General features: G+C 53.8%; 1 protein-coding gene across 4 annotated transcripts in view; it reads right to left on the bottom strand.

Moving 5' to 3' along the window:
• Window positions 1–240: 240 nt before the first annotated feature.
• The window catches only part of LRSAM1 (leucine rich repeat and sterile alpha motif containing 1), a 26,065-nt gene continuing 1,755 nt past the window's right edge, over window positions 241–24,550 (bottom strand). The window contains exons 2-24 of one of the 4 annotated variants that reach the window (XM_018074388.2): window positions 24,478–24,534; window positions 22,954–22,998; window positions 22,418–22,495; window positions 21,546–21,614; window positions 20,632–20,716; window positions 19,052–19,173; window positions 17,152–17,242; window positions 16,091–16,221; window positions 15,074–15,103; window positions 13,980–14,102; window positions 12,925–13,064; window positions 12,328–12,372; window positions 11,206–11,276; window positions 9,693–9,792; window positions 8,954–9,041; window positions 8,203–8,277; window positions 6,654–6,734; window positions 4,311–4,406; window positions 3,625–3,723; window positions 2,499–2,630; window positions 1,998–2,079; window positions 1,595–1,743; window positions 241–1,164 (exon numbers count right to left, since the gene is read on the bottom strand). In XM_018074388.2, coding sequence (XP_017929877.1) covers window positions 1,039–1,164; window positions 1,595–1,743; window positions 1,998–2,079; window positions 2,499–2,630; window positions 3,625–3,723; window positions 4,311–4,406; window positions 6,654–6,734; window positions 8,203–8,277; window positions 8,954–9,041; window positions 9,693–9,792; window positions 11,206–11,276; window positions 12,328–12,372; window positions 12,925–13,064; window positions 13,980–14,102; window positions 15,074–15,103; window positions 16,091–16,221; window positions 17,152–17,242; window positions 19,052–19,173; window positions 20,632–20,716; window positions 21,546–21,614; window positions 22,418–22,495; window positions 22,954–22,998; window positions 24,478–24,534 — 2,115 coding nt within the window. In that variant the 3' untranslated portion in view covers window positions 241–1,038. The remainder of the gene's footprint in view (window positions 1,165–1,594; window positions 1,744–1,997; window positions 2,080–2,498; window positions 2,631–3,624; window positions 3,724–4,310; window positions 4,407–6,653; window positions 6,735–8,202; window positions 8,278–8,953; window positions 9,042–9,692; window positions 9,793–11,205; window positions 11,277–12,327; window positions 12,373–12,924; window positions 13,065–13,979; window positions 14,103–15,073; window positions 15,104–16,090; window positions 16,222–17,151; window positions 17,243–19,051; window positions 19,174–20,631; window positions 20,717–21,545; window positions 21,615–22,417; window positions 22,496–22,953; window positions 22,999–24,477; window positions 24,535–24,550) is intronic. The other 3 variants (XM_018074389.2, XM_018074391.2, XM_018074390.2) reach the window with 3 other exon arrangements.

Raw genomic sequence — 24,550 nt, 5'->3', positions numbered from 1 at the left:
TCCACGAGGCCACACACATGAGGTGACCCCAGCACAGGGTCCAAGGTCTCCCAGTGCCTGGACCTCCCCGGGGCAGCTCTGCAGTGAGAAACTCCCTTGGAGAAGTCCAAGATCCTCCCAGTCTGACACAGAGAGGAGGAGGGTGACACCTGGACAGCTGAGCACGTGGCAGCTTCACCCGTATTCCACAGCCCCTGGATTTCAGCCATCCCCCCCTCCAGAAGGAAAAAGGCAGCAAACACCCACCAGCAGAAACCAGCTGCAGTTTAATGGCTGCTCTGGGGGAAGGGCTGAGGTGGGACTGGAATGGTGGCAGCATTTTTATACTTCAGGGTCAGGAGCAGATGCACAGAGGGGGATCAGTGCCTGCTGAGGGTGATGGAGAACTCCCCCCACCCCCGTGCACAGAGGAAACGTGGATCTGTGCTGGGAGCAGCCCCAGCCCCCTGCTCACCACTGGATCAGTGCTGTCAGGTGACAGAGACACTTTCTGCTCCAACATGATTTTTGGATGAGGGGCCCCCCTGGGCCCCTCTGGCCAGAGCAGGTCCCTCTGGTCTTGGGGCTGTTCCAGACTCTCCCCTTGCACAGGGACTAGGGGTCAGGGAGCTGTGGCTGCAGCCCCAGACATGTTCCTGGGGGTCTCCAGAGCAGAACCTTTGGCATGGCAGAGGTACAAGGCACTGTCAGCACCCAGCACACAGCACGGCCCGACAGAGTCCTCCCACGGGAGATTCCCCACCTCCAGGAAACACTGACGGTGTCTCTGCTGAGCCAGGGGCCTTTCTGAAGGCAAATCCCTCTGCCAGAGAGGAGGGGCACCCAGTTCCATCCCCCAGCGCTCCCGGGCAGGCAGGAGGAGGAGGGGATTCATCCAAAGGAGCCCGAGGTGGATGCTGAGAAGCCATCGGGGAACACGGAGGATGCTCAGACTCCTGGAGCACGGGGAGGGCAGTGCTGGGCATGCTGGGCAGGGGCTGTGTGACACTGGCACGGAGCAGCGGGGGGATCACCCCGGGAAGGCGCTCCCGGCCCAGCCTACCCGCTGTGGAAGATGCGGACGCGCTGAGCGATGTCCCGGCGGCACAGGGGACACGAGAGCAGCCGCTCGCAGCAGCTCTGGCAGCAGCAGACGTGGCCGCAGGGCAGGAAAATCATCTGGGGCTGCGGGAAGAGATGCAGGAGAGGACATGGAGAGGGCTGCTGGCCCCTAACACCCATCCCAGCCCAGGGAGCTGGGGATGGCCCCGGTGTCAGAGTGGGAGGCAGAGCCCCAGAGCCCAGCTCAGCCCCGGGCTGTGCCGAGTGGGGTCACAGGACACGGGGAAGGACACGGGGCAGGGGTGGAATGACCAGCCCCATGAACACTTCCCACAGCCGCTGGATGGACAGACAGCACAGGAGCTCAGCGAGGTCCTGCCCAAGCCTGCACAGAGAGTGCTCTGTCCTCTCTCCCTCCCTCCCTGCTGCAGTGCCCGGGAGCTGGAGGGATGAGCACCCAGGCATTGCCCTGGGCACACAGAGCCAGGGGAGGTGCTGGGTGCTGCCCTCACCCCACCCCTGCTCCAGCCCCAGCTGTGTCCCAGGGTCTCACCTCCTGCTCCATGCACACAACGCACTCCGACTTCCTCTCCTCCCACTGCAGGGGTGGGGCCGTGGGGCCCTCGGGGCTCGGGGGCTCCTCCGGGGGAGCACTGGGCTCTGGGGCTGCAGGGACCTCGGTGTCCACCCCCCTCTGCAGCTCTGCAACCACAAACAGGAGGTCTGAGCACCTGGAGAGCTGCCCATGCCCACCCAGCACACGTGGGGAGGGCTGCAAGCACAGGGGTCCAAGAAATCGGGAACTCAGAGGGACCAGCTCGACAGCACAGCCCTTCCTGCCCCCTCCTCACAGAGCAGCCCTGCACAGCTCCACTGCCATCTGACCCACAGACATCTCAGGTACCTGCTGTGAGTGTAAAACATGTCAAACACAGGGAGAAGAGAACTGGGGGTACCTGGGATGGTCTTGGCCACAGCCAGGATCTCCTGAGCCCTCTTGAGGATGGCACGCTGCAGGCCAGCCTCCACCACACCGAGCTGTGGGGCAAGAGCAGGCTGTTAACTCCACAGGGGACAGGGGCTGATGGCCCTAAGGGGACACTGCAGACTCTGGGGCCTTGCTGACAAGACCCAGCCACGCAAAAGAAACCCCTCCACCAGGCACCAAAGCCAGACAAGGGAATTCCCCGGTGCCATTTCTACTTAAAGAGCATCTGAAGGATGTCTGAAGATGCAGCCAGGCTGCAGCTCACCCTGCAAGTCCCTGGGACAGCCACTGCTCACAGGGCCAGGCCCAGAGCAGTGGGGGCAGCTCGCCCTGCTGGGAGGTGACACCCCAGAGCACCAACCCTTTTCCTGCCAGCCCTGCTGGGCACAGGGGGCTGCAGGCAAGGGCAGGGGCACTCTGTGGTGGTGTTGTTGTTGTTGTGCCACACTGTGGATCTGCTGGCTCATACCTTTTCCAGGTCACTGGCAGTCATGGTGCCAAGAGCCTCCAAGGACAGGCGGTGGTGGGCGAACACGGGCAGGTACTGCTCAGCACAGAGCTCCAGCAGCAGGGCCACCAGCTGCTGCTCCAGACCCTGCTCCTGCAAAACACAGCGTGCCCCTGAGGCCAGGCAGCAGTGTGCTCATCCCTGCCCTGCTCCAGGCATTCTGCATCCCCAGTACATGAGAGCCTGAAAGCCCAACAGCTGGAGCAGCTCCAGCCCCAGGGGTTTCATGAGCACAGTTCAAAACGCTGCAGTCTGGGAGTCACAGAACACCCTGAGCTGGAAGGGACCCCAAGGATCATCCAGTCCAACCCCTGGCCCTGCACAGACACCCCAACAATCCCACCCTGGCCCTCAGAGCATTGTCCAAACACTCCTGGAGCTCTGGCAGCCTTGAGGCTGTGCCCACTGCCCTGGGGAGCCTGGGCAGTGCCAACCACCCTCTGGGGGAAGAACCTTTTCCTGAGATCCAACCTGACCCTGCCCTGGCACAGCTCCAGCCATTCCCTCAGGTCCTGTCACTGCTCACAGGGAGCAGAGCTCGGAGCTGCCCCTCCTGAGGAAGTTGCAGACCATGGTGAGTCTCCCCTCATGAACCAAAGCACCACTCTGGCAGCACCTGCTTTGCCAGCTCTGCATGGGCAGAGCTCAGATCCATCTCCCTGTGCCCACCCTGGGGGTGTTTACCAGTACAAAGTCCTGGCTCAGGCTGTAAGGGCAGGAGTAGCCACATGCAGATGGATCTGCAGGGAAATTTGGGGAGCCAAGTAGAACCATTTGGGTGTTCAGCTGGAATGAGAAGCCCTGCCTGGAGGCTACTCAGAATCCTCTGCTGCTGGCCAGCAGTTTGAGGGTGGGACAGCAGCTCCTGCTGGGAACACTGAGCTGTTGGCTCTGTACAGAGCTCTGTACAGCCCCATCCCCTCCACGGGCAGGAATGAGGGAGCTCAGAGCCCCATGGGCAGCTCGAGGGCTGTGTGAGGGGTCTGGGCTCTGCTCCCAGGGGGACAGTGGGCTCAGGGGCTGCCCTTGCTCCCCCCTCAATTCAGAGAGAGCACAACCACAGTGGGAGCAGTGACAGCAGCAGCACCTGGAGTTTCAGGGAGAGGGGTTTCTGGTTCAGCAGGCGCTGGTACTGGATCAGCCAGTAGTTCTCCTGCTTGGTTTCACTCTTTGCCTCCATTTCCAGCTGAAAAACAAATTCATTCATTCAACAGCCCGAGGGAACACGGTCAGAGGGGTTTAGGGAAGCTGGAGCTGGATGTGCAGGAGGGGAACCCACGGCCTGGGCTGTGCAGGGCCCAGCCAGAGCCCTGTGAGGGGAAATGGGCACTTCTGGCCTTTGCAGGCTGGTCCCACTTTGATCCCCCCCAGCCAGTCCAAACGTGCATCCCCCCACTCCCTTTGCCCCAGACATTGGGCTCCCAAAGCTCAGGAGAGCCTGGTGTCTGCAGGATTGCAGGAACACAGGCAGGGAGGGCCCTTGTGGGATTGTGCTCATCCCCCTGACAGCAGCCTTTCCTGACAGGGGACACTGATGATAATGGTGCCTCATGCTGCACCAGGGAGTGGTGCTGTGCCCCCCAGAACTCACATTAGAACTTTCTGGAACTGAATTGGCCTCTGGATCTGGACACAGCCCACAGAGCCCTGCTCTGCTCCTCTTTATTCCCACCCCGCTCTGCTCCCCTTTACTCCCACACTGACCCGGGGACTCTTCCTGCAGCCAACCCAAACACCTCCCCATCTACAGCACCTAAGGAGGGGCTTCATTACCAGGATTTGTTGCAGTTCTTCCTCCCTCTGCTTCTTCTCCTTGAGCAGCTGTTCCAGCAGGCAGCCGAGTGCCTGGCGCTGCTCCGCCACCGCCTCCTGCAACGGGAGGGCTCTGGCACCCACATGTCCCACCACGGGGCTGCCACCCTGCCCCTGCCCAGCACAGCACTTACCAGACCCAAACCAGGCACTGTGGGTGTGGAATCCCTGTGCTCCACAGCCTGGATCCTCTCCCAGCAGCTGGCACAGCAGAGCTGAGCTGAGCCCCTTCCCTTCAGTCCTGCACTACCCTGTACCTGGCAGTGCCACCCCCAGCACAACCTGGGCACCCCAGCCCACAGCAGCTGCAGCAACTCCAAATCACTCCATCAGAAGTTCAGCCAAAGGCACTGCAAGTGTTCATGGTCCCACTGTCTGGAATCATGGAATCCCAGACTGGTTTGTGTTGGAAAGGACCTTAAAGCTCATTCATTCCACCCCCTGCCATGGGCAGGGACACCTTCCACCAGACCAGGTTGCTCCCAGCCCAGTCCAACCTGTCCTGGTCTGAGAAAGACCACCTGAAAGTAGGTCTAGAAGCCTGCAGGTAAGGACAGGTAAGGTGGGAACCTCCCCATGCCTTTGGGGAGCTTCCTTTCCCTGGGGTCTCACCCCAAGCACCAACAGGTCCCAGGGCCAGGTCAGGCATCCCTGGAGCCACACCCTGGCAATGGAGAGGTTGGTGGGCTTGGGAATGTCCAGCCATGGGGCACCTCTGCATGGCTCAGTCCCAGCTCACTCACACCTGCCAGGAGGATCATTCCCAGTGCTCATCAGCCACAAGGACTCAGATGTCCATGGACAGAGGGACAAGGATAGAAACTGAAGTTTGGGGAAACCTTCATGGATCATAGAATCCTGGAATGGTTTGGTTGGAAGGGACCTTAAAGCTCATTCGTTCCACCCCTGCCATGGGCAGGGACACCTTCCACTAGCCCAGGTTGCTCCAAGCCCTGTCCAGCTGGGATCAGCACCTGGACCCTGCACAGGGACGAGATCCTGTTGGACAGAGGAACACCTACCTGTCACAGGCCAAACCCACCACCAGGTGACCAGAAACACTTTGCCCTGATGGGGGCAGGAGGCATCAGGACCTCCACAGAAGGGAGAGGGACAACTGGTGACCACTGGGAGCTGTTCCAGTCCCTGCAGCCTTGGGGTGCCCTCCCTGCTCACGGGATCCTCCCACAGACCTGTGCCAGCCCTTCCCCAGGATGTCTCTGTTCTTCCCAAACATCTATCAAGGTCATTACTAAAGCACCTTATCCCGGGGTGAAGCACCTGGTTCTGCACCTGGCTGCAGAAAAGCTTCTGCCAAAGCACTTCTGGGCACTGCCCGTGCCCTGGGGGATCAACCCCAGCAGGGCCCCTTTGGCTGCAGACCACCAAGGGCAGGGGGATCTGGAGACATCCAGGTGTCCCTGCCTCAGTTCTTGGCTCCCAGTGCTGAAGCTGCAGGTGGGTACCTGGGCAGAGCTGTTTCCTGCAGCTCCTGTGTTCACCAGTCACACAACCCTGGTGTCACCTGAATTACACCTGCCTGGGCCTCCCTGGTCTGCCCTGCATGAACTCTGGGTGGTCCTTCACCCTGTGCCCCCCAACACCACAGAGGAGCTGTGTGAGGTCAGGCAGCACAAATCTTACCCCTGAAGGGCCCAGCACCAGGCTCAGGGGCAATCCTGCCTCGGGTCAGCACTTCTCATGCTGTGTGCCCTGCTCTGGGAAAGGACATGGCCTTGGTACTGACTTGGGGCTGACTGAACAGGTGACCTGACCTGGCACAGGGCACACAGAAGAAAACAAGTGATGCAAAGGCATCGTAGCAAAATTTAAAGCCAAGCTGCTTAAGCTAAACCTGACATTGCTCAGTGTGTGACTGCTGATGGAGGCAGCCCATCAAATGGTGGGATGGTGGGCAGAGCCCAGGAGAAAAGGCTTAGGAATGAAGGGGGGAGCTGGAGCCATCACTGGCAGGTATTTAAAACCAAAACACAGCACAATGTAAGAAGATGTGATGCACAGCAGGCAGGTGTTCTGGGGACAGCCAACAACTGGATCACAAACTCCTTCCCCACCCAGCACACTGGGAACTGCCCATCCCAGTCAGGGCTCCTCTGTCTCTCCCCTGGAAAAGCACTGGGATGTTTGGGAGCAGAAGCACAAAGAGGGGTTGGTGGTATCCTGGGGGGAAGTACCTTCTGACTAAGCACAAAACCACCTGGAAGCTGCAAGGAGCAAAGGAAGCAGTGGAGCTGTGGCAATCCCAGAGCAGAGGGTGGGGGGCAGCCCCAGAGCCCCACGTACCTGCAGCGTCTCTGTGTCCAGTTCTTGCCTCTTTAACTCCAGCTGTGTCAGCTGCAATAACTCTGTTTCTATTAATTTAATCTAAACAGAAGATGAAACATTTTTTACTGACATTGGAAATTACTTTAATTTATGCTCTTTCAAAATGAGGTCTGACTGGTGCCCTGGCAGGGGTGGCACTGCAGAGGCTGGGGGGAGCTGCTCATGCCCCTCGGTGATGTGTGTGCTCAGGGTCACTCTGCCTGAGGAACTGTGTCCCCCACTCTCTAATTGTCTCTCTACTCTAAACACCTTCTGTTCAAGTCTAGAACCAGTTTGTGCACCCAAACCTTTGCAGCCACTCTGGAAGGCAGAGCCAGAGCCCTGCCAGCACCAAAGCTCAAACTGCAGATTCCTGGGGCAAGGCCCTGGTTCCAGATGCTCCAGCAATCCCATAATGATACCTGCTCTTCCAGGAGGGACAATTGGGACACAGAGAGGTGGAGTGAGTTGCAGTGAGTTGCCCAAGATCCCAGAGCAAAGCCAAGATGAGAGCCCAGCTCACCCACCTGCCAGGCCATCGACTGTCCCCAGGCCACCAACACCTGTCACCGACCACGGAGCTCCCTGGCCCTGGGGCTCTGCCCCTTCCCTGCCCCTGCACCACCTCCAGGGTGGGCTGGCTCCAAGGGTGAAAGGTTCCTTGCTATCAAGGAACAAATCTCTTCTGTCTACAGAGCAAGTGGGATCAAACTGAAGGGCTCTTGTGGGTGAGCTCAGGTGAGGATGGAGAGTTTTCACTCGTCTCCTGGGTGGTCTGTGCACAGTTCAGGGGCTTCCAGCAGAGACTGGTCACTGGGTGACTAAAAATATCCAAGCTGTTAAGATTATCCACCAAATCTTGACTTGAGACTTCTCTGCTAGTGTCTGATGAGGAGAGGGAAGATTCTGGAGCACTGTGTCAGAAACCAGCAACCCACCTTCCTGCATCATCCACTGCTACCTTCCCACCTTCCTGCATCATCCAGTGCTAATTTCTCCACCAGCTCCTGCTCTTACCCCCAACTATAGCATTGCACATTCTGCAGAATGGAGCTCACAAACAGGCTGAGAATGGGAAAGAAAAGGTGAACTTATGGCCCAAGGAGCAGTTCTGATGTGCTGGATGGAGATGCAGTGGACTCATGTGCAAACAGCAGCCCTGCCAAGCACACAGCCCAAAAGAAATCATAGTTGCAATTGCAGATCACCCCCCAGAGCCAGTGCAGGTCTGTCCTCTAGTGACAGCTCTCCAGGGCTTCACCCACCAGTGCTGAGGTGACTGACTGCAGCAATGGCAATGCCACCACCTCCAGGAATCTAAAACCTGCTTTGACACTCCCTCCCTCAGAGCTGGGAGACTGGAGTTAAACCAACACTGCCCAACTCTCCACTCCAGAGCTCTCAGCAACACCAGAGCCCTTCATGTCCTGCAGACCCTGCTCTGTGCTCACAGCACTTTGCTCTTCCTCACGAGGGTCTCACTGAACAGCTGAGGATCTGGTTGCTCTTTCCTCTGTTGCTGACTCACCTGGTTCCTGATCTGCCTGTGCATAAGATCCTTCTTCACCTGGAGAGCTTCAAAGGCAGCTTTCTGCATCTCAATCTACAGGACAGGCAAAATCCTGCTCAGTGAGGTGGTTCATGCAGTTGCTAACGGGCTCAGAAACTGCTGCCTGCCAGGGACTCAGGTGCTTGGGCAAGCAGTGCTTGCTCTGGGCAAGTGTCCTGTGACCATGACTGAGAGCCCAGAGTCCCAACAGGTAAAACCCACCTTACAGACACACAGAGAAATGTTCATGTTCTTCAAACACACATCTGGAATGCTCTGTATGACCCCCACCTCCCCCCTTCAGCAGCACTGAGCCCCCAGGCTGTGCCACAGGGTTGCCAAGGCTGCCCAGCACTTCTGAAAACTGAGCTTTGGAAATGCTTCCTGTGGGCAGCTTGTCCCAGACCACCCAGGAAACCAGCCAAAAGACAGGACTTCTGTCTCAAAATCCTCTCTATCAATCATCAGAACAATTTTGTTTCCCGTGGTCTGTGCTTCTGTTTTTTCTAAAAATTTGCTGCCCAGTTAAAAAATAAAACCATTTTTCCTTCAGCCGCCCACGTGAATTTGTTAGGACACCAGAGATTCTTAAAGTTTAGCATGAAGGCTTAAATAAAATAACTTTTCATGCAGCCCAGCCACTGCTGCTCCTGTGACCCACTGTGGATGCTGCTTTCACATGCAGTTGCTTCCCATCATTCCCTCATGAGCAGTTTGCTCCCTTCCCTACCTGCTGCAGGATCTGACTGACAGCTTTGTTCTGATCCAGCTGTTGCCAATCCAGGATTTGCTGGAACTTCTGATCCATCTCAGCTAGGCTGCAAGGAGATGGAGTTAATGCTGGGCCTGGGACTCTTGGGGCAAACCAGAGGAAAAGCAGGCAATGGGGAGTGCAGGTGGAGAATGTGTTACTGAATGTAAGGACTGCATAGCTGAAGGCCACAGATTTAACACCTCCTTCCCTGCACCCACACAGGCCCTGGGGGGCAGGTCACAGGCTCACAAGGTTGTTTCTGTTCAATGCCAGATGCTGCCAGATTAAATTTCTCACCTCGTTGTAAACAGAGGGAATGCTCTCAGTACCTACAGCAGCACAAGTCCTACATGGATACACACAGCAGCCTTGAGGCAGCCTGGGAGGTGAGCAAAGGAGCTCTGAGCTGCAGTTTGGCACTGAACTGCCTCTCAAAACAGGAAGATGACTTGTCTAATTCCACCCTCCATATTTAGCAGAATGTAGAAAACAAAATACACAGTGTAGAGAGTGGCAGTTCACCCAAAGTGTGATGAACGTGCACATTCCTGTCACTGGAAGGGGGTTCATTTAGGTGAGTCTGACAGTGTGTTTAACTGTATTATCACATGCTCTTCCACCTGTCCTGACACATTCCAGAGGCTCCAGGAGCTCCTGGGGTATATATGGGAAAGAGCCTTAAGAAGAGCACCCCCAGCCCCAGCCACCCCTGTACCTGGAGCAGGCCTGGCTGACGAGGTCTTGCCGACGAGACTCGTAGGTCACTTGGAGGAGCTTGTTCTTGTAGGTCTCAGCCAGCATTTGCTGCATGGCAGCTGGGGACAGAAGGGCTGTCAGTGCCTGCCTGGGGTGGGTGTACAGGATGGGCACTCACTGCCAATTAACAGAGCCCCTCTCATTGCAACCTGCTCTTGCTGCTCCTGTTTCATTCACCTCAGAGCAGACCCATCCAGCTGCAAGAATCGTGGCTATTTATTGTGAAATTAGCTGAGGGAACTCCACTCTGCCTCTGCTTGCATCTCTTCAGAGCTCAGTGGAGCCCAGTCACTGCCTCCCAACCCTCAGATCACAGAATCACAGAATCTCCTGGGAAGTAGGAAGGGACACCCAAGGATCATCCAGTCCAACCCCTGGCCCTGCACAGACACCCCAACAATCCCACTCTGTCCCTCAGAGCGCTGTCCAAACCCTCCTGGAGCTCTGGCAGCCTTGGGGCTGTGCCCACTGCCCTGGGGAGCCTGGTCAGTGCCAACCACCCTCTGGGGGAAGAACCTTTTTCCCTGAGATCCAACCTGAGCCTGCCCTGACACAGCTCCAGCCATTCCCTGGGTGCTGTCCCTGCTCACAGAGAGAAGGGAGTAGTTGGGTTGTAGCTCTGCTGTGCCACTGCCAGTCACCCATCCTTGGGGTGCCCCTTTTCCCTTGCACCCTGTTCATGGTCAGCATGAGCAGAAAAGGCTCCTCAGCACCATTCTTGTTCCCCAGACACGAACCTGGTGGGTTCACATCTGTTGGGCACCTCTGCAATAAGAAGCACTTTGTGTGTTAAATCCAGTCTCACCAGCTCCTCCGGTGACAGGCTGTGGCTACAGTGAGCATGGCTTGTACCTCCAGGAGAACCAGCAGTGAGCTGCAGGTGGAAGCCATGGGTCAGCTCTGCCCCATTGCACCGAGGACCACATCAGAATGAGTGTGTGACAGCACAATGTGTGTGTGCCAGAACATCTCCCAGGTGGGTGTCACCCATCCAGTGCTTCTCCAGAGGAACCAGGCCTTCCACAGAATCACAAAATTGTTAAGGTTGGAAATGACCATTAAGATCCTCAAGTCCAACCATCAGCATCACCACCATGTCCAGCACTAATCCATGTCCTCAAGTGCTGCATCCACATGTTTTCTGAACACCTCCAGGGATGGTGACTCCACCACTGCCCTGCACAGCCTGTGCCAATGCTGGACAACCTTTTCCATGAAAAAAAAAGTTCCTAATATCCAACCTAAACCTCCCCTGGTGCAACTTGAGGCCGTTTCCTCTCATCCTGTCCCTTGTTCCCTGGGAGCAGAGCCCCACCCGCCCCCGGCTCCCCCCTCCTGTCAGGGAGTTGTAGAAAGCAAGAAGGTCCCCTCTGAGCCTCCTTTTCTCCAGGCTGAGCCCCCCCAGCTCCCTCAGCTGCTCCTGGTGCTCCAGAGCCTTCACTTCACCACCCCAAAGACTTGTCAGGACTCACAGGCCACTTCCCGTCTGCGCAGCTGCTCCGTCTCCTCCTGGGTTATTGCCATCAGCTGCTCCATCCTAATCCTGCCCAACAAACAGCAACAGTTCAGCCACTCCTTCTGACAAGCCCTTCTCCCCCACCCACCCAGCTCAGAGCCTCCAGGCTGGGCAGGTTTGCCCTGCCACCAGCTCAGGGAAGCTGGGCTTAGCAGGGACACCAAAGCCTGGGTGATTTTTTGGTGAGGAACCTCTGAGTTTATGGGAGACAACATAAATTTTGCTCAAAACCATGGGGACAATGGCTTTAGACAAGAGAGCTGGTCTTTCTGAAAGACAGAACATCCACACAGCATGCACACACTCTCCCCAAACACAGTGCCAGTCCTTGGCTTTCCTTTCTCCTGAGGCAGGATGAGCCCTTCCCAGCTGGCCCAAGTGAGCAGTGCCACTGCCTGGCCTCCCTCCTCACCACCCCATCCTTGTCCCAGCACACAAACACACACAGAGGTCAGGAGCTGGTGTGGTTGGAGAGCAATCTGACACACACACTGGGTGGTTTTCATCCAGGTCACTGGGCCCAGCACAGTTGGCTGCAGGGAGGGGGCAGCTCCAGGCAGGGCAGAGCTGGGGACAATCACTTTGGGTGGCAGAGTTGGCTCAGAGTGTTGGCTGAGTGGCAACCTGGTCTAGTGGAAGGTGTCCCTGCCCATGGCAGGGGATTGAAACAAGATGAGCTTTAAGGTCCCTTCCAACCCAAATCAGTCAGGGATTCCATGATTCCATTCCTCCCAGCCTGGACACATTACTGGACCATCCTCATAACTGCCTTGCTTTCCAACAGATGTAGGATCTCTGTTAGCCCTTGACATTGGAATACAGGGTTTTGTTCCCAAACTCCTCATCTAGGACCATTCAGAGATGAAAAAGAGGTAAAATCACCATGTCATTGGGTTTGACAGACTGGGTAAGACCAGGCACATCTAGTCAGGTGTCTTGTCTCCAACCAGCTGCAGGTATGAGAAGAACCTCCCCTTACTTAGGGTGGATTCAGATTGGTGGCTGAAAGAAAGCTCCCAACCCTCTTTTTCCAGCTCCTTGTCCCTTTTCTACAAGAGCTTGTTTCAAGGGGACTCACCTCTCATTCTCCAAGGACTTCAGAATGTCTGAACTTTGTTTCTGCCTGTAAAAAAAGATAAAACAAGAGGTGTTCATCAAGCTGAGCGGGACATCCTGGTTCCCCAGAAGGCAGAATCACAGAGTCATAGAATATCCTGAGTTGGAAGGGACTCACAAGGACCATCCAACTCCTGGCCATGCACAGAACAGCCCCAACAATCCCACCATGTGCCTGAGAGAAAACAACTTTGGTCCCATGCACAGCAGAGCAGTTTTCTGCAGGCTGGGCACCTCACATCAGCACCAGCCATATGGAGATCCAGCAGATACAGGCAGTGGCACCCTAAAACACCTCACATTTGCACCTTTCATGAGGAATTCAAATTCCTTCCACAGCACTGCAAAATTCCAACATCACACATGTGTGAAACCGGTTTTTTAAGGTGCAAATTCCTCTTGCTTTAAGTGGGACTTTGGCACTCCAAGATCTAAAGCACCTTTTCCAGACATCGACCCTGATCAGCTCCGAAACACTCAGAAAGGGCCAGATGAACCACTCAGAACGGGACAAAACCACCTGAGCCCCCCAGGGACAGTGAGCAGGGCAAGAGCCCACCTCTGGTTGTCCTCCAGCAGCTTGTGGATCCTGCTGGCAATGCCCTGCTCCGTGAGCTTCAGCTGCTGCAGCAGCTTCAGGCGCTCGCCCTCCAGATAGCGCTGGTGCTTGGTGAGCCCCTCCTCCAGCCTCTGCTGGTCCTACCAGAGCAAACAGGGACAAAGGGGGGGGTTTAGGGACAGCAGTGGGTGTTGTGGCAGGATAACCCCATAAGACCTAAAATGCAATCAGAGAATGCAAGCAGTGCCAGCTCTCTGGGGTGAGTCACTGGTGGTGCCACGGTGCTGGTTTGGGTGTTAAATTGTGCTAAAACCAGCCTGGGTCACCAAACCCCAAACACACACCCTGCTCTTTGAAGTTGGATGTTAACAGATGAGCTGGGAGCTGGCCTGGGAATTTGTGACCAGCAGTCAATCACTTTATGCTATAAAAGCCCAGTCCCCCTTCATACAGTCAGGTTCTTCTGACATAACCCTTCTTGGGTGTGTGTGGAGATCCTCTCTTGGTGGGGATGCCCAAGGACACTCCTCGAGGCTGAGGGAAAGAGATCTCCCCACAAGTGTTCATCTGGGTGAGTTACATCAAATCTCTACTTAATAATTATTTCTTTTTGCCAGCTTTAATATAATTGCTTCAATAATTGCTTCAATATAGTGCAGTGTCCTATCTTATACTGCACTACTAGTAGTTTTACAGTTTTTATTGTGTAGTAAATAATTCTGATTAAGATCTTCTGTCTGATCATTTGTAATAATTAAATGATTCATTTAATATACATATTCTCATTTTGCCAATCAATAAAACCTGCAGAACAAAAGTGGTTCAATCACACCTCTCTAATTCCTTAAATTCAAACCACTGACATAATCCAAGGCTAAGATTGGATCCAGCCACCCCCAGGCTCCTCTCTGAGAAGGGGTTTAGAAAGCCAGGGAGTCCTTTCTGCACCTTGTGACTCGAGGGCAGGACTTCTTTAATAAATTCTTTAATAAATGTCTAAGCCTTCCACTCCCCCCACGACAGGGGTCCTGTGCAGGGCTCCCAGGCAGACCCACCTCCCTCACTGTCTGCAGCATCTCATCCTTCTGGCTGTGGAGCTGCTGGACCAGCAGGGCGTGTTCCCTCTGCCCCATGTCCAGGCGCCGCTCGAATTCCAGCTTCTCCTGCATCTTTTGTTCCTGAGAGGAATAAGGAGAAAGGTGAGTGGCAGGAATCAGAAGGCTGCTGGCTCTGGTCCTTCCCAAGTGAGAACATGCTCTGGCAAAAACACCAACCAAGGCACAGCAAAAGGAAGGGAAGCCAAATGGCAAACAGGAGGCTTGAGTAGGGAATGGAAACATTCTCCCCTTAGGAACCCAAAAATTACAGAGAAGCTGCTGCTCTCTTTAGGAGTCTCCAAATTCCTCACAACTCATTTCATCACCAGGAAGCTGAAGTCCCTGGGCATCCACTGATACTGAAACAGCCAATACAAACCCCTGGAGGGAAGCCCAAAATGAAGGTGGGGTTCAGTTCCAGATGGGAACAGGACTCCCTTGTTTGAGGGAAGCTGCTCGAGCCAAAGGCAGCAATGAACTGCAAGGCAGGAGCTTCTGATTCTTTCAAAGGGAGCCTTGCCCAGGGGAAGAGAGAAGGACAGGGAAACAGGAACCAACTAAAAATGCAGCCAGGTGAGGGGAATGGAGGACAGAAACAAGGAAGGCTGGGAGAGTGCAGGAAGGGTGAGCCAAAGGGACCGGGTGGGAGTCAGGGAGGGGCTGGAGTTTGGGGCAGGGATGTACTGAGCAGCCTGTGCTCACACACATCTGCCCACCCCATGGGAGAAACAGCTGAGCTTCCAGCCCAGAAAGGCAAGAAAAAGCCACCTGGTGTGAAAGCCCCTGGATCCAGCTCTGCAGCCTGATTTCAGCTGGAGCTGCTCACTCACAGGGGGGACAGCAACACCTCAGCTCTGTGTGTCACACCAGGCAGGCACAGATTCCCCCCTGCTCCCACTTGCCTCCTGCTGTGACAAGTGAGCAGCTTTGGGGGTTTATGCAAGAACTCAGATCTCAAAACACTCAGTTTTGGCTGAGAAACCAGATAAAGAGATGGAAAACAGAAAGCAGAAGCAGACCCAGAGAGAGCATTTGCAGGCATTCATCCTTACCTTCCTCTTCTCATACTCCGAGAATTTGTTCTGAAAAATAAGCAATATCAGCAGACATTTATTCCCCAGAGGACTTTTTCTGCAGGTATTATTAACCCTCATTCCATCTTCCCCTAACTGAGTAAAGACATCCACCACAGGCACTGGAGCATAAGCCCAAAGTCAGTCACTGAGGCTTCTCCAGGGACAGACATTGGCTCTGTTATTGCCAAAGAGCACAGAATTAGCAGAGTTCCCACAGTTATTGGCCCAGCCTCACCTTCCCCAGGGAGGGGAACATGTCCAGCACTTGGCTGGAAATCACAAGGTTCTGCAGTTTGCTGTCCCCCCAAAATTACAAGTGTTACCACCCTGCACGTCCATGTCACTCACATTGTCACCATCCAAGGATGGATTCAGTTCTTTGGGATGGATTCAGTTCTTTGGGATGTGTCTTCCAGGAGTCAGTGTGGTGACACCACCCCCAGCTCAGGAAGGAGATGAGCCATCCCCACACACAGACTGCTGTGCCTGGATGCCTTCTTGATCCCAAAAGACACATCTCATGCAGATGTACAGACATTCTGCATTTAGCAGCACAGTCGATAATTCTGTTTAACCTCACCCAGTTTCCTGGAGCCTGTGGATATTTCTATCTGTGAACAGGGTATATTTTTTCACCCTAAATCTTGGAAGGAAAACAGGAAGCCTTAACCATAAATCTTGAGCACTCAGTAATCCATCACTTGCAGAACCGGAGTTGTCATATCAAATGCAGATTTTTGGAAATGCTGCTTGAGATTCCTACAGAATTTCAGTTTTCTATTTTGTAAATCCAGAAGTTTGCCCAGTCTGTGAGCTCTGCAATACAGCACCTCCTATGTGTGGATAAATATCTTCAGACTCCTAATATTTTTGTTAAATGGAGTGTCTTAAAGTGAAAGGGATGATGTGCCAAGTGCTGTGAGAACCAGTGATGGAGCACAGAGACAAATCCCAAACCCTCTCACACAAATTCACACGCAGTGGGAGCCTCACCTGCCACTCCCTCGCCTCCTGCAGGTATTCATGCACTGTCCTGTCCACCCCATCCACTGAGGATCCTCCTCCATTGTCCTCCAGCTCGGGAAGCAGATACTGGGAGGGAGGGTAGTAGGCAATTCCACACTCTGGAAGGTATCAGGCACAAGATAAGAACCTTTAGTGCTTAAAGACCTCCTTGGCAGCATGGCCAGGGCTGGCTGGGGTGTGAGACTGCTTCCAGCAGTGCCTCCTCTCCTCACACACCAACCAGCACCCAGCACAGCTCCTCCAGCTCAGGCAGGATGAACAAGGAGCTCTGGGAGGGGACTGTGGCACTCCAGTCCCACCAGGAGAAGGTTCAAAGCTGACCTGCTCAGAGAGAAACATGTCCTGCACACAGGTACAGGCCTGGTGACTTCTGCAGGGCTGCAAATGTTACTGCCCAGACCAAAATAACTTTCCTGTTGTTTCAGGGAATATCCCAATATGCAGCACCCACTTTCCCTGTATAAAACCTCCACCAAACCTCCCTGCCTGTATTAAACACAGTGTTTACAAACTCACAGTCCATTATCTTTGCCCTTTGAGTTTTCCATCAGGTTTCATCACTCTCATAACAACCCATCAGTCTGCAGTCCCACATCCTTCCTCTTGGAAAATGAGGGTAGAAAGGACCTTGAGTGAATACTGAGTCTCTCTGCCTGTCCCAAGGCAGTGATATGTGGACAATGCCTAATCCTCCCACTGGAGAAAATCCAAATGAGGAAAAACAAACCACTGGGAAATGCACTGACTTCTTTTGGTCACTGAGACAGTCTGACCCAGCTACTCTGATGTTTGAACATTTCAGTGTGGCAGAGGGCAGGGCTCGAGGGAGAACTCCTGTTGTGCTGTTTGCCAGCAAAGACAGGTCACTGAGCAGCCTGTCAGGTGTGCAGGGCACCAGGAACCACCCCAGGCAGGGCCCACACAACCTGTGTCCTTCCCAAACACCATCTCTGAACACCCCACAGCACCTGGTCAGAGCCAGCCCGGGCCCCCAACCCTCACCCCACCCACGGGTGCTCCTTGCTCACCTTTGCAGAGGAACTGCTGGATGGCCTCTGTGCCTGCACTGCAGATCTCAGGGGATGGGTAGGTCATGGAAGAGGCATCCAGGGTCAGGGTCTCCAAAAGAGAACACACAGAGCTCCAGGTTATTCTGGTGGCCCAGCCAGAGTCCAACTACAGTTCTCCTTGCAGCTCCCCAAATTTCACTTACAGAGTGATAACTTCATGTTACCCTAAATCCTGACATAAACATGAGGTTGTATTGAATTCCCCCTGGGTATCTGACATCCTTCAGAGGTGGCTCTGCTGTCCCTTTTTTGGGAGCTTCTCAGCTGGCCTTTCAGTGGAACATTCCCCTCCTGCAGATGCTGGTTACTTCATGTTTAGGTACCAACCACAGACATTTTCTCCCCCATTTCAGAGAGCTGGAGCCCTTCAGGATGACACCTGGAAGGGGTGGTGACACAAGGGCACGGAGAGAAGATGAGTCCCATAAACAATAAGGGGAAGGGCCACTTGTTTCATCCTACCATGGCCACCAAAAGGACCTAATGATGCCTCCTGTAGAGAAGGGCATGGCAGGAAGGCCTAGAAAGGAACTCCTTTACCAAGCACAGGGGGCAAAGCTGCACAGATCCCTCAACTTAGAGACTGTCCATGAGAGCAGTGAAGTGTTGTGTGTGAGCCAGAGGAGTATTTATTCACCCCCTCCTGCTGGTGTCTGAGTCAGCCCTGTTGCCTTACACTTGCACCATTTAGTACTGACAAGTCTGGCAGCCAGAAGGGAACATATCCATCAAAATCCTGATGCTTTTCCCATTCTGGATGTGCACTCCAGGGAGCCAGAAACCCACAGAGGCTGACAGTGAGTCAGAGATCTGTCAGAGCACAGAGGCAAGAACCTCATCCCAAATATCCATCTGCTCATTTCCAGTCAGCCCTGGTGGGGAGTGGCTGTGTCAGCCTGAGCACAGGCACAGTTTGTGCTCTCAGAGACAGCCCTGGCAGGTAAAATCCAGGGATTCACTCCCTGGGGATTGCTTTTGTTGTGATTAAACTACAACAAGAAGTGATCAGAGAAGACCAGGAAGGGAACACAAAAGCTGTTTTGGGCACTGGTCTGTTACAATTCCCTGCAGTGCCTCCTGCCCAGGCCCTAAACATTCACTTTGTGTGCTGGATTTCTGACCTCCTCCCACCACACTGCAGGCAACGAGCTCTGGCTTTCCATGTGCTACCCCTGTGTCAAGGCACAGCTTCACAGACCCCATGGGGCGTTGTTAAAAGGTGTTGCCATGGAGGTGTTGCCCCCCTCTCTTTGGGGAAGGGTGTTGAATTACGGAAATCCAGTGGATCCTTGACCTTGCCTGTTTGGCAGAAACTCCCTGGGCTAAACCCTGTGGCCAGTTAGCACTTAAATACTGGGGGTTTAATGTGCAGTAGTTATGGTGCCTTTCCTGCTGTGGTCCAGGCTCTGCAGGATCCTAGGGTGCTTTGCAGGAGTGGACTGTTGTCCTCTCACAGCTCTTCAGGGAGCTTCACTTTCACAGCTTCACTTTGCTCGTTGTCTGGTGAGTGCTGGGGCAAAGTCCAGACCCCCTGTGCCCCCAGTGAGCCCCTCCCTCCACTGCCCTTGTGTCCGTGGGATGGCTCAGCTCTCTCTGGTACTGAGGGTGGCCTGGGCTGTGTTTTGGTTCTCACCAGACCAGCTCAGCTGACTCATGCCAGGGTCTCACAGCAGTTCCTGCTGATGGTGGTTGGACTTTCCCCGTGTGACACACACGGGTCCCACAGCCAGTCCCCACCCCCTGCCCAGACACCTCCCTGGGCTCTCCATCCCTCTGCCATGGCATGGCAGCACCCCCGGAGGGCAGCAGCAAGGGAGGGAGGGGACAGACAGACAGACAGGCAGGGCTGTTTGGGTACCTGCAGGGTCCTGACGTGGGCCAGCACCCGGGGCAGCTCCTGCAGCACATTCCCACTGACGTCCAGGGAGCGCAGGCTCCGCAGGCCACTCACCGTGCCAGGCAGCTCCTTCAGCTTGTTCCCTGGAGAGAGGGAAACCCACTTGGGAACATGTGGCCTGTCCAAAGCAGGGCCCAGCAGGTTCCTCTGCTGCAACACCAAACCATAACCACACACATGGCTCGTTTCTGCAGGGACGGGGCTGTCCTGGGTCACACAGGGACCCAAAAGGACTGTCCTGGGTCACACAGGGACCCAAAAGGGCTTTCATGGGTCACACAGGGACCCAAAAGAGCTGTCATGGGTCACAAAGGGACCCCAAAAGGGCTGCCATGGGTCACACAGGAACCCCAAAGAGCTGTCATGGGTCACACAGGGACCCTAAAGGGCTGTCATGGGTCACACAAGGATCTCAGAAGGGCTGTCATGGGTCACACAAGGACCCCAAAGGGGTTGTTATGGGTCACACAAGGACCCCAAAGGGGTTGTCACGGGTCACACAAGGCTGCCACTGCCCACCAAGGCAAATGGGGATCCAAATCTACTTGCTCACAGCCCCAGTGCACAGGTCCAGCTCATACCAAAATGACCTCCTCAGCTGAGGACGTGCTGCAGGCTGGGTCTGTGCTCTTTATCAGGAGAGTATTTGTAACATGGAGTCTTCTCCCCTTTGGTGCAAGTCCCAGAGGTGGGGGGAAGGGGACTGAGTGTGGGACTGCACAGCCAGGGCTCAGAGCTCAGGTGCTGCAATGCCCTGAGCTGCCCTTCCAAGTTTCTCACCCTTCATTTCCCTCCCTGTTTCAGCAACAGCTCCCTGTAACAAAGTCTTTTTCTCCCAAATTTATGGCACAGCATAGCTGGAAAATGCCCAGGAGTCTGGAAAAGAGGTGTGGCCTTTGTGCTAGGGCTGTGCAAACCTGGTGGGCTGCACAGGCTCACAGGACCCAGCTCCAGGTGCTAGTGGACTCAGCTGTAATTCAGTTTATCCAGCTGACTGCTCTGCTTGCTCTACTGAAGGGCTTCTGCCAAAAGCTGCTGCTTTTCTTACACCTGAATCTGCACAGAGTGCAGATTAGGTTGGTCTAAATCGAAATCCAAAGGGGGACAAACCCCTCTTGCAGGGCCCACACAGCACTCCCAGCTCAAGGGGGGCCCCTCTCCTGGAGGAAAACGTGTGTCTCCAGCCCTCCCAACATTCCTGGTTGCAGGAATGAGGCACCCAGGGCTCTGAAACTCTGCCTACATGCAGGAACCCCAGGGAGCTCTGAGCTGCTGGGATTGGGTTGGGATGACCCAACCACCTCTCCTTTGAGAAGAGGCTGGATGAAAACATCCTACAGACCAAGGCTGAGCCATTTTCTGCCTGTGTGATTCCTCCTGCCTTGCCAACTATTTGAATTCAACCATTCCTTGTGTCCTTCCTCAGCAATCAGAGTGTAAAACATGTGGTGGCTGAAAGGAATAATTGCTACTGCAGCTCAACACGACCCAGAGAGGAACTGGTGCCTTGCCCAGAGCACTGCTGGAATCCCGAGCCATACCTTTCACATTGAGGAGCTGGAGCTGGGCAAGGTCTCCTATAGATTGTGGAAGGCTTTTTAAAAGATTCCTTTCAAGGTTTAGGACCTAAGGTATTAACAGAAAAGATTTTCAAGACATCCTTCAGACAGGTCTCAGCTCTTCTACACACCCATGCTGCTGGGACTACTCTCAGCCCCAGGACAACCTGAAATTGGTTTTAGACAACACTTAATGGGTTAAAAAATGTATTGTTCACAAACCCTGGATACAGGGTTTGTCAGGCTACCAAAGGCAGTGAGACCCTATTCACCACCACCATCTGGTACTGAATCCAGCTGCAGGAACTGGGACTGTCCAGGGCAGCACTCCCCAACTCCAGCTCCCACAGGGGAGCAGGGCCTGAACTTCAAGCTGTTCCCCAAGCACAGAGACCCTCACTGTGCACTGAGACACACTGCTCTGAGTCCTCAGCACAACCACACCAGGGAGAATGGCAAAACCTGGATATTTTGGGAAATCTGTGGGACTGGAAGCTCGAGCTCTGCTTGGAGCATCTCAGAGCATCTGCTTGGCAGTGTGAGCCACCTGGGCTGACAGGCCTTGCACCAACCTGGGACTACATAACCCACTGCTCTTCTGCTCTTTTCCTGCCTTTCCCTTGCTCTTTCCCATCCTTCTCCTGCTCTTCTCCTGCTCCTCTCCTGCTCTTTTCCTGCTACTCTCCTGCTCTTTTCCTGCTCTCCCTCCAACAAGCCAGTTCAACAGCAACAGTCGAGTTTCTGTGATAGATCCAGCAATGATGAGATAGATCTGACAACATGGCACCATCATTTAAGTTGTTGTTAATTATAAACCAAAGAGCAGCAACCCCATATCCCTGCTGTCCCAAAACATGCCCTGAGCCACACTTGGGATGCAGCTGCCAATCTTTTACCTGAAGAGCTGTGAGCTGACCAATATCAGCAGGAAGCGACGTCAGCTGGTTGTTATGAAGGTCTAGAACCTGGAAGAGATGATTTCAGCACACAAGGCTGGGAACAGAAGTCATGGTGCCAGAATGGAAGCTCATGCATTATCTAGCAGTGAAAATTCCTTTGCTTCCAGTGGGGCTTTGAAAAGCAGCTCAAGTTTTCCAGGAGACATGGGCACTTAATTCCTGGGGGTCTTCTGGAAACTCAAGGGAGGACAGTGACACTGAGGGGGCTGTTCCACAAAACTGGATGAGCCAACTGGATAAATGACCCCAGGGAACCAGCCTGCCAGCAGGAATTTCTGCAGGATCAATGAGCTGAACTGCTCCCTGGAAGCTGAACTGCTCCAACACCAGCACAGAGAGGGCAGGACTAGGCCTGCAGTCCTCCCTCCCTCCATGGGGAGAGGAGCTGCTGGAATGACTCTGCCTCCTGGGGAATCACAGAGGGTGGTGGAGCTGAGAGCCCTCAGCACCTGCATGACAGGTACTGTGACACAGCCCTGTCACACCCCATCACCCATCCCAGCTTCCTTCACATCCCAGTGATCCATCAGGGCAGGAGAGAGATGGATCTACCCCACAACACACTCAGCTCTGCCTGAGAGGCTGCTGAGGGGGGAACTGTGGGATTTGGAAGAAGAAAAATGAGTCCTGGGAGCACAAACCACTCAGTGACTGCTGTCTCTCTACCTGGAAAGGGCAGATTTCACACCTTGGTACTGATTCTTGGCCAAACCCTCCACCCAGAAGGGATTTATTTGGGCTGGTGTGTTTTAAAGCACTGGAATGCACAGAAAACAGGCTGCAGATTAAGTGTTAAGAATCACAGTTACCTTCACAGTGATGAGACTCAGGAGGCTGCAGGACTTTGGAACTAAAGATGTCAGATTATTTGTGTGAATAATCAGCACCTGGGGGGGAAAAACCCCAAAGGCACATAAGCACAAGGGACACTGCTGTCCAGAACAAGCACATTTGCTGAGATTAAACTGTGGAGGCTGGGTGAGAGCTCAATATCTTATTCAGTATCATAGAAAATATTGAAGTAGGAAATGGTTTGTCAGAAAAGTTCAAACATTTTACAAGAGATCTAAACCAGAGCCTTGTTCCTTGTGTGAGAAATACCATCAGACAGGCTAAGACAGGAACAACCACCACCTTTCCTGCCAGGAGTTAGCTCTGGAGAACACAGACAGGATTATCCTGACCCAAACTGCTCTCTGTGTGGTATCACACAGGTGGACAAATTCATTACAAGCAAACTTCTTGTGCAGCAACATAAAACAATCACATGCAGTCGTTTCCAACACTACAGTAATACCCAAGCATAATAACAGAATTATTTAACAATTTCTGATTGCAACATTACCTTTTTTTGCAAGACTTTACAAGTGGCAAAGGCCCCATAAGGAACCTAAAAACAATTAAAAAACAGCCAGGTCAGACTTCTCTCTGAAGCACTTCTGCAGTGCCCACCTGTAAAGTGTGAATAACTTAGTGAAAGCACAAGTGATACTTGAAATTACTGGGCCCTGATTTTGGCCCAGCATGCCAGTACTTCCCAGATAACTTCCATTTAAGCTTCCAATGGCTCTCCATGACACAGCAGTGTCACAGAACAGGCTGAGGCTTGGGCAGGAGTTCCAGCCTTGCGTGATTTAATATCTGATGACTCAAGAGCTCAGATAAACGTTCAGTTAGTCATCACATAAATACATTCTGTGGTTCTGCAACCTCAAAACCACTCTTGGGCTGAAAGAGAAAGGGGAGCACAGGGCAGCACTGAGTGTCCCTGATGTGCCAGGCTCTGCAGGAGAGGGCAGGGACAAAAGGGAGGTGCCAGGCACAGCTGAGCAGCACCAGCCAAACTCCTGTCCACGGTTCATTTTAAGACAAAACTGATGTTTCACTTCATTTATTGAAACAGCAAAGGACAGAATGAAACAGCAAGGCAGGGTTTTATGGTACCAATCCAAAAGGAGCTGCTGGGGATCTCAGAGCAGCTGCAGCCATGAGTGAAGCTGGTGGGTAGATCCTCTGGCCCTGCTACACCCAGAGAGGCTGCCAGACTGTCCCACAGCCTGCAAACCTGCACACAAGGTGCTGTTGGCTTCTGAGCTTGGAACAAAACACCCTGAAGTCTCAGCAAAGCCATTTCCCACTGCAGAGCAGACAGTTCTCCTCTCCAAGAGGAGAGCTCTCCCCACAGAGAGCAGCACATCACCCATTAACTTGCTTGGCAAAGCTCTCCCCTTCCAAAAGGCTATCAACATTTTAGAAACATGAGATAATGAATAAAAATTGGAAGTGAAATAGAAAGGGGCTTCTGGTCTGGCTGCCAGCAGGGAAAGCTGTGTGTGCTGTGAGTGCCTGGCACTCTGTCACTGCCCACCCACACACAGCACACAGACTGTTCCTCACTGAGTTGGCTGCCATAAAAGAAGCCAAGCTGGAAGTGAGATTTCCATCCTTAACCAGCTGGGATTTTCACTGATACAGAAAAATAACCATGGGTGGCAGACTGTGCAGCTGTAAGATTAGAAACAGTCAGCCTCTGGCAAACAAATTCCCTCAGGACCAGCAAAATTAGGCCATGAGGTCCCAAACTGGGGTCCTATCAAGGTGCTGGGGGAGGGTATGAGGCCACTCTGCCCTTCTCACCCTGTCATATCCAAAAGGACTCCCAGGACAGAAATGGTGTTGAAGCATCAGGCAGGACAGGCAAACTCCCACCAAAAATGGGGAAGAAGCCCCCAGCTGAAAGCCAGAGGTGAGGAGACAGAGGAAAAGGTGGCCCAGTAACAGGTTCTGTCTGGAGGCTCACAGACATGACACCACATCTGACAGAAGGATCAGAGCTGTGACTTAATGCTGGAAGCTGTAGAGAACATACCTCTGAGAGTTCACATCTGGATATGTCAAGGGTGTCATCAGCACCAGCTTCTTTTGCCTGGAGAGGGAAGACA

The sequence above is a fragment of the Manacus vitellinus genome, unplaced genomic scaffold (assembly GCF_001715985.3).
Source record: "Manacus vitellinus isolate BGI_N305 unplaced genomic scaffold, ASM171598v3 scaffold_27_pilon, whole genome shotgun sequence".
NCBI classification, from domain to species: domain Eukaryota; kingdom Metazoa; phylum Chordata; class Aves; order Passeriformes; family Pipridae; genus Manacus; species Manacus vitellinus.
This window is presented reverse-complemented; position numbering and strand designations above follow the sequence as displayed.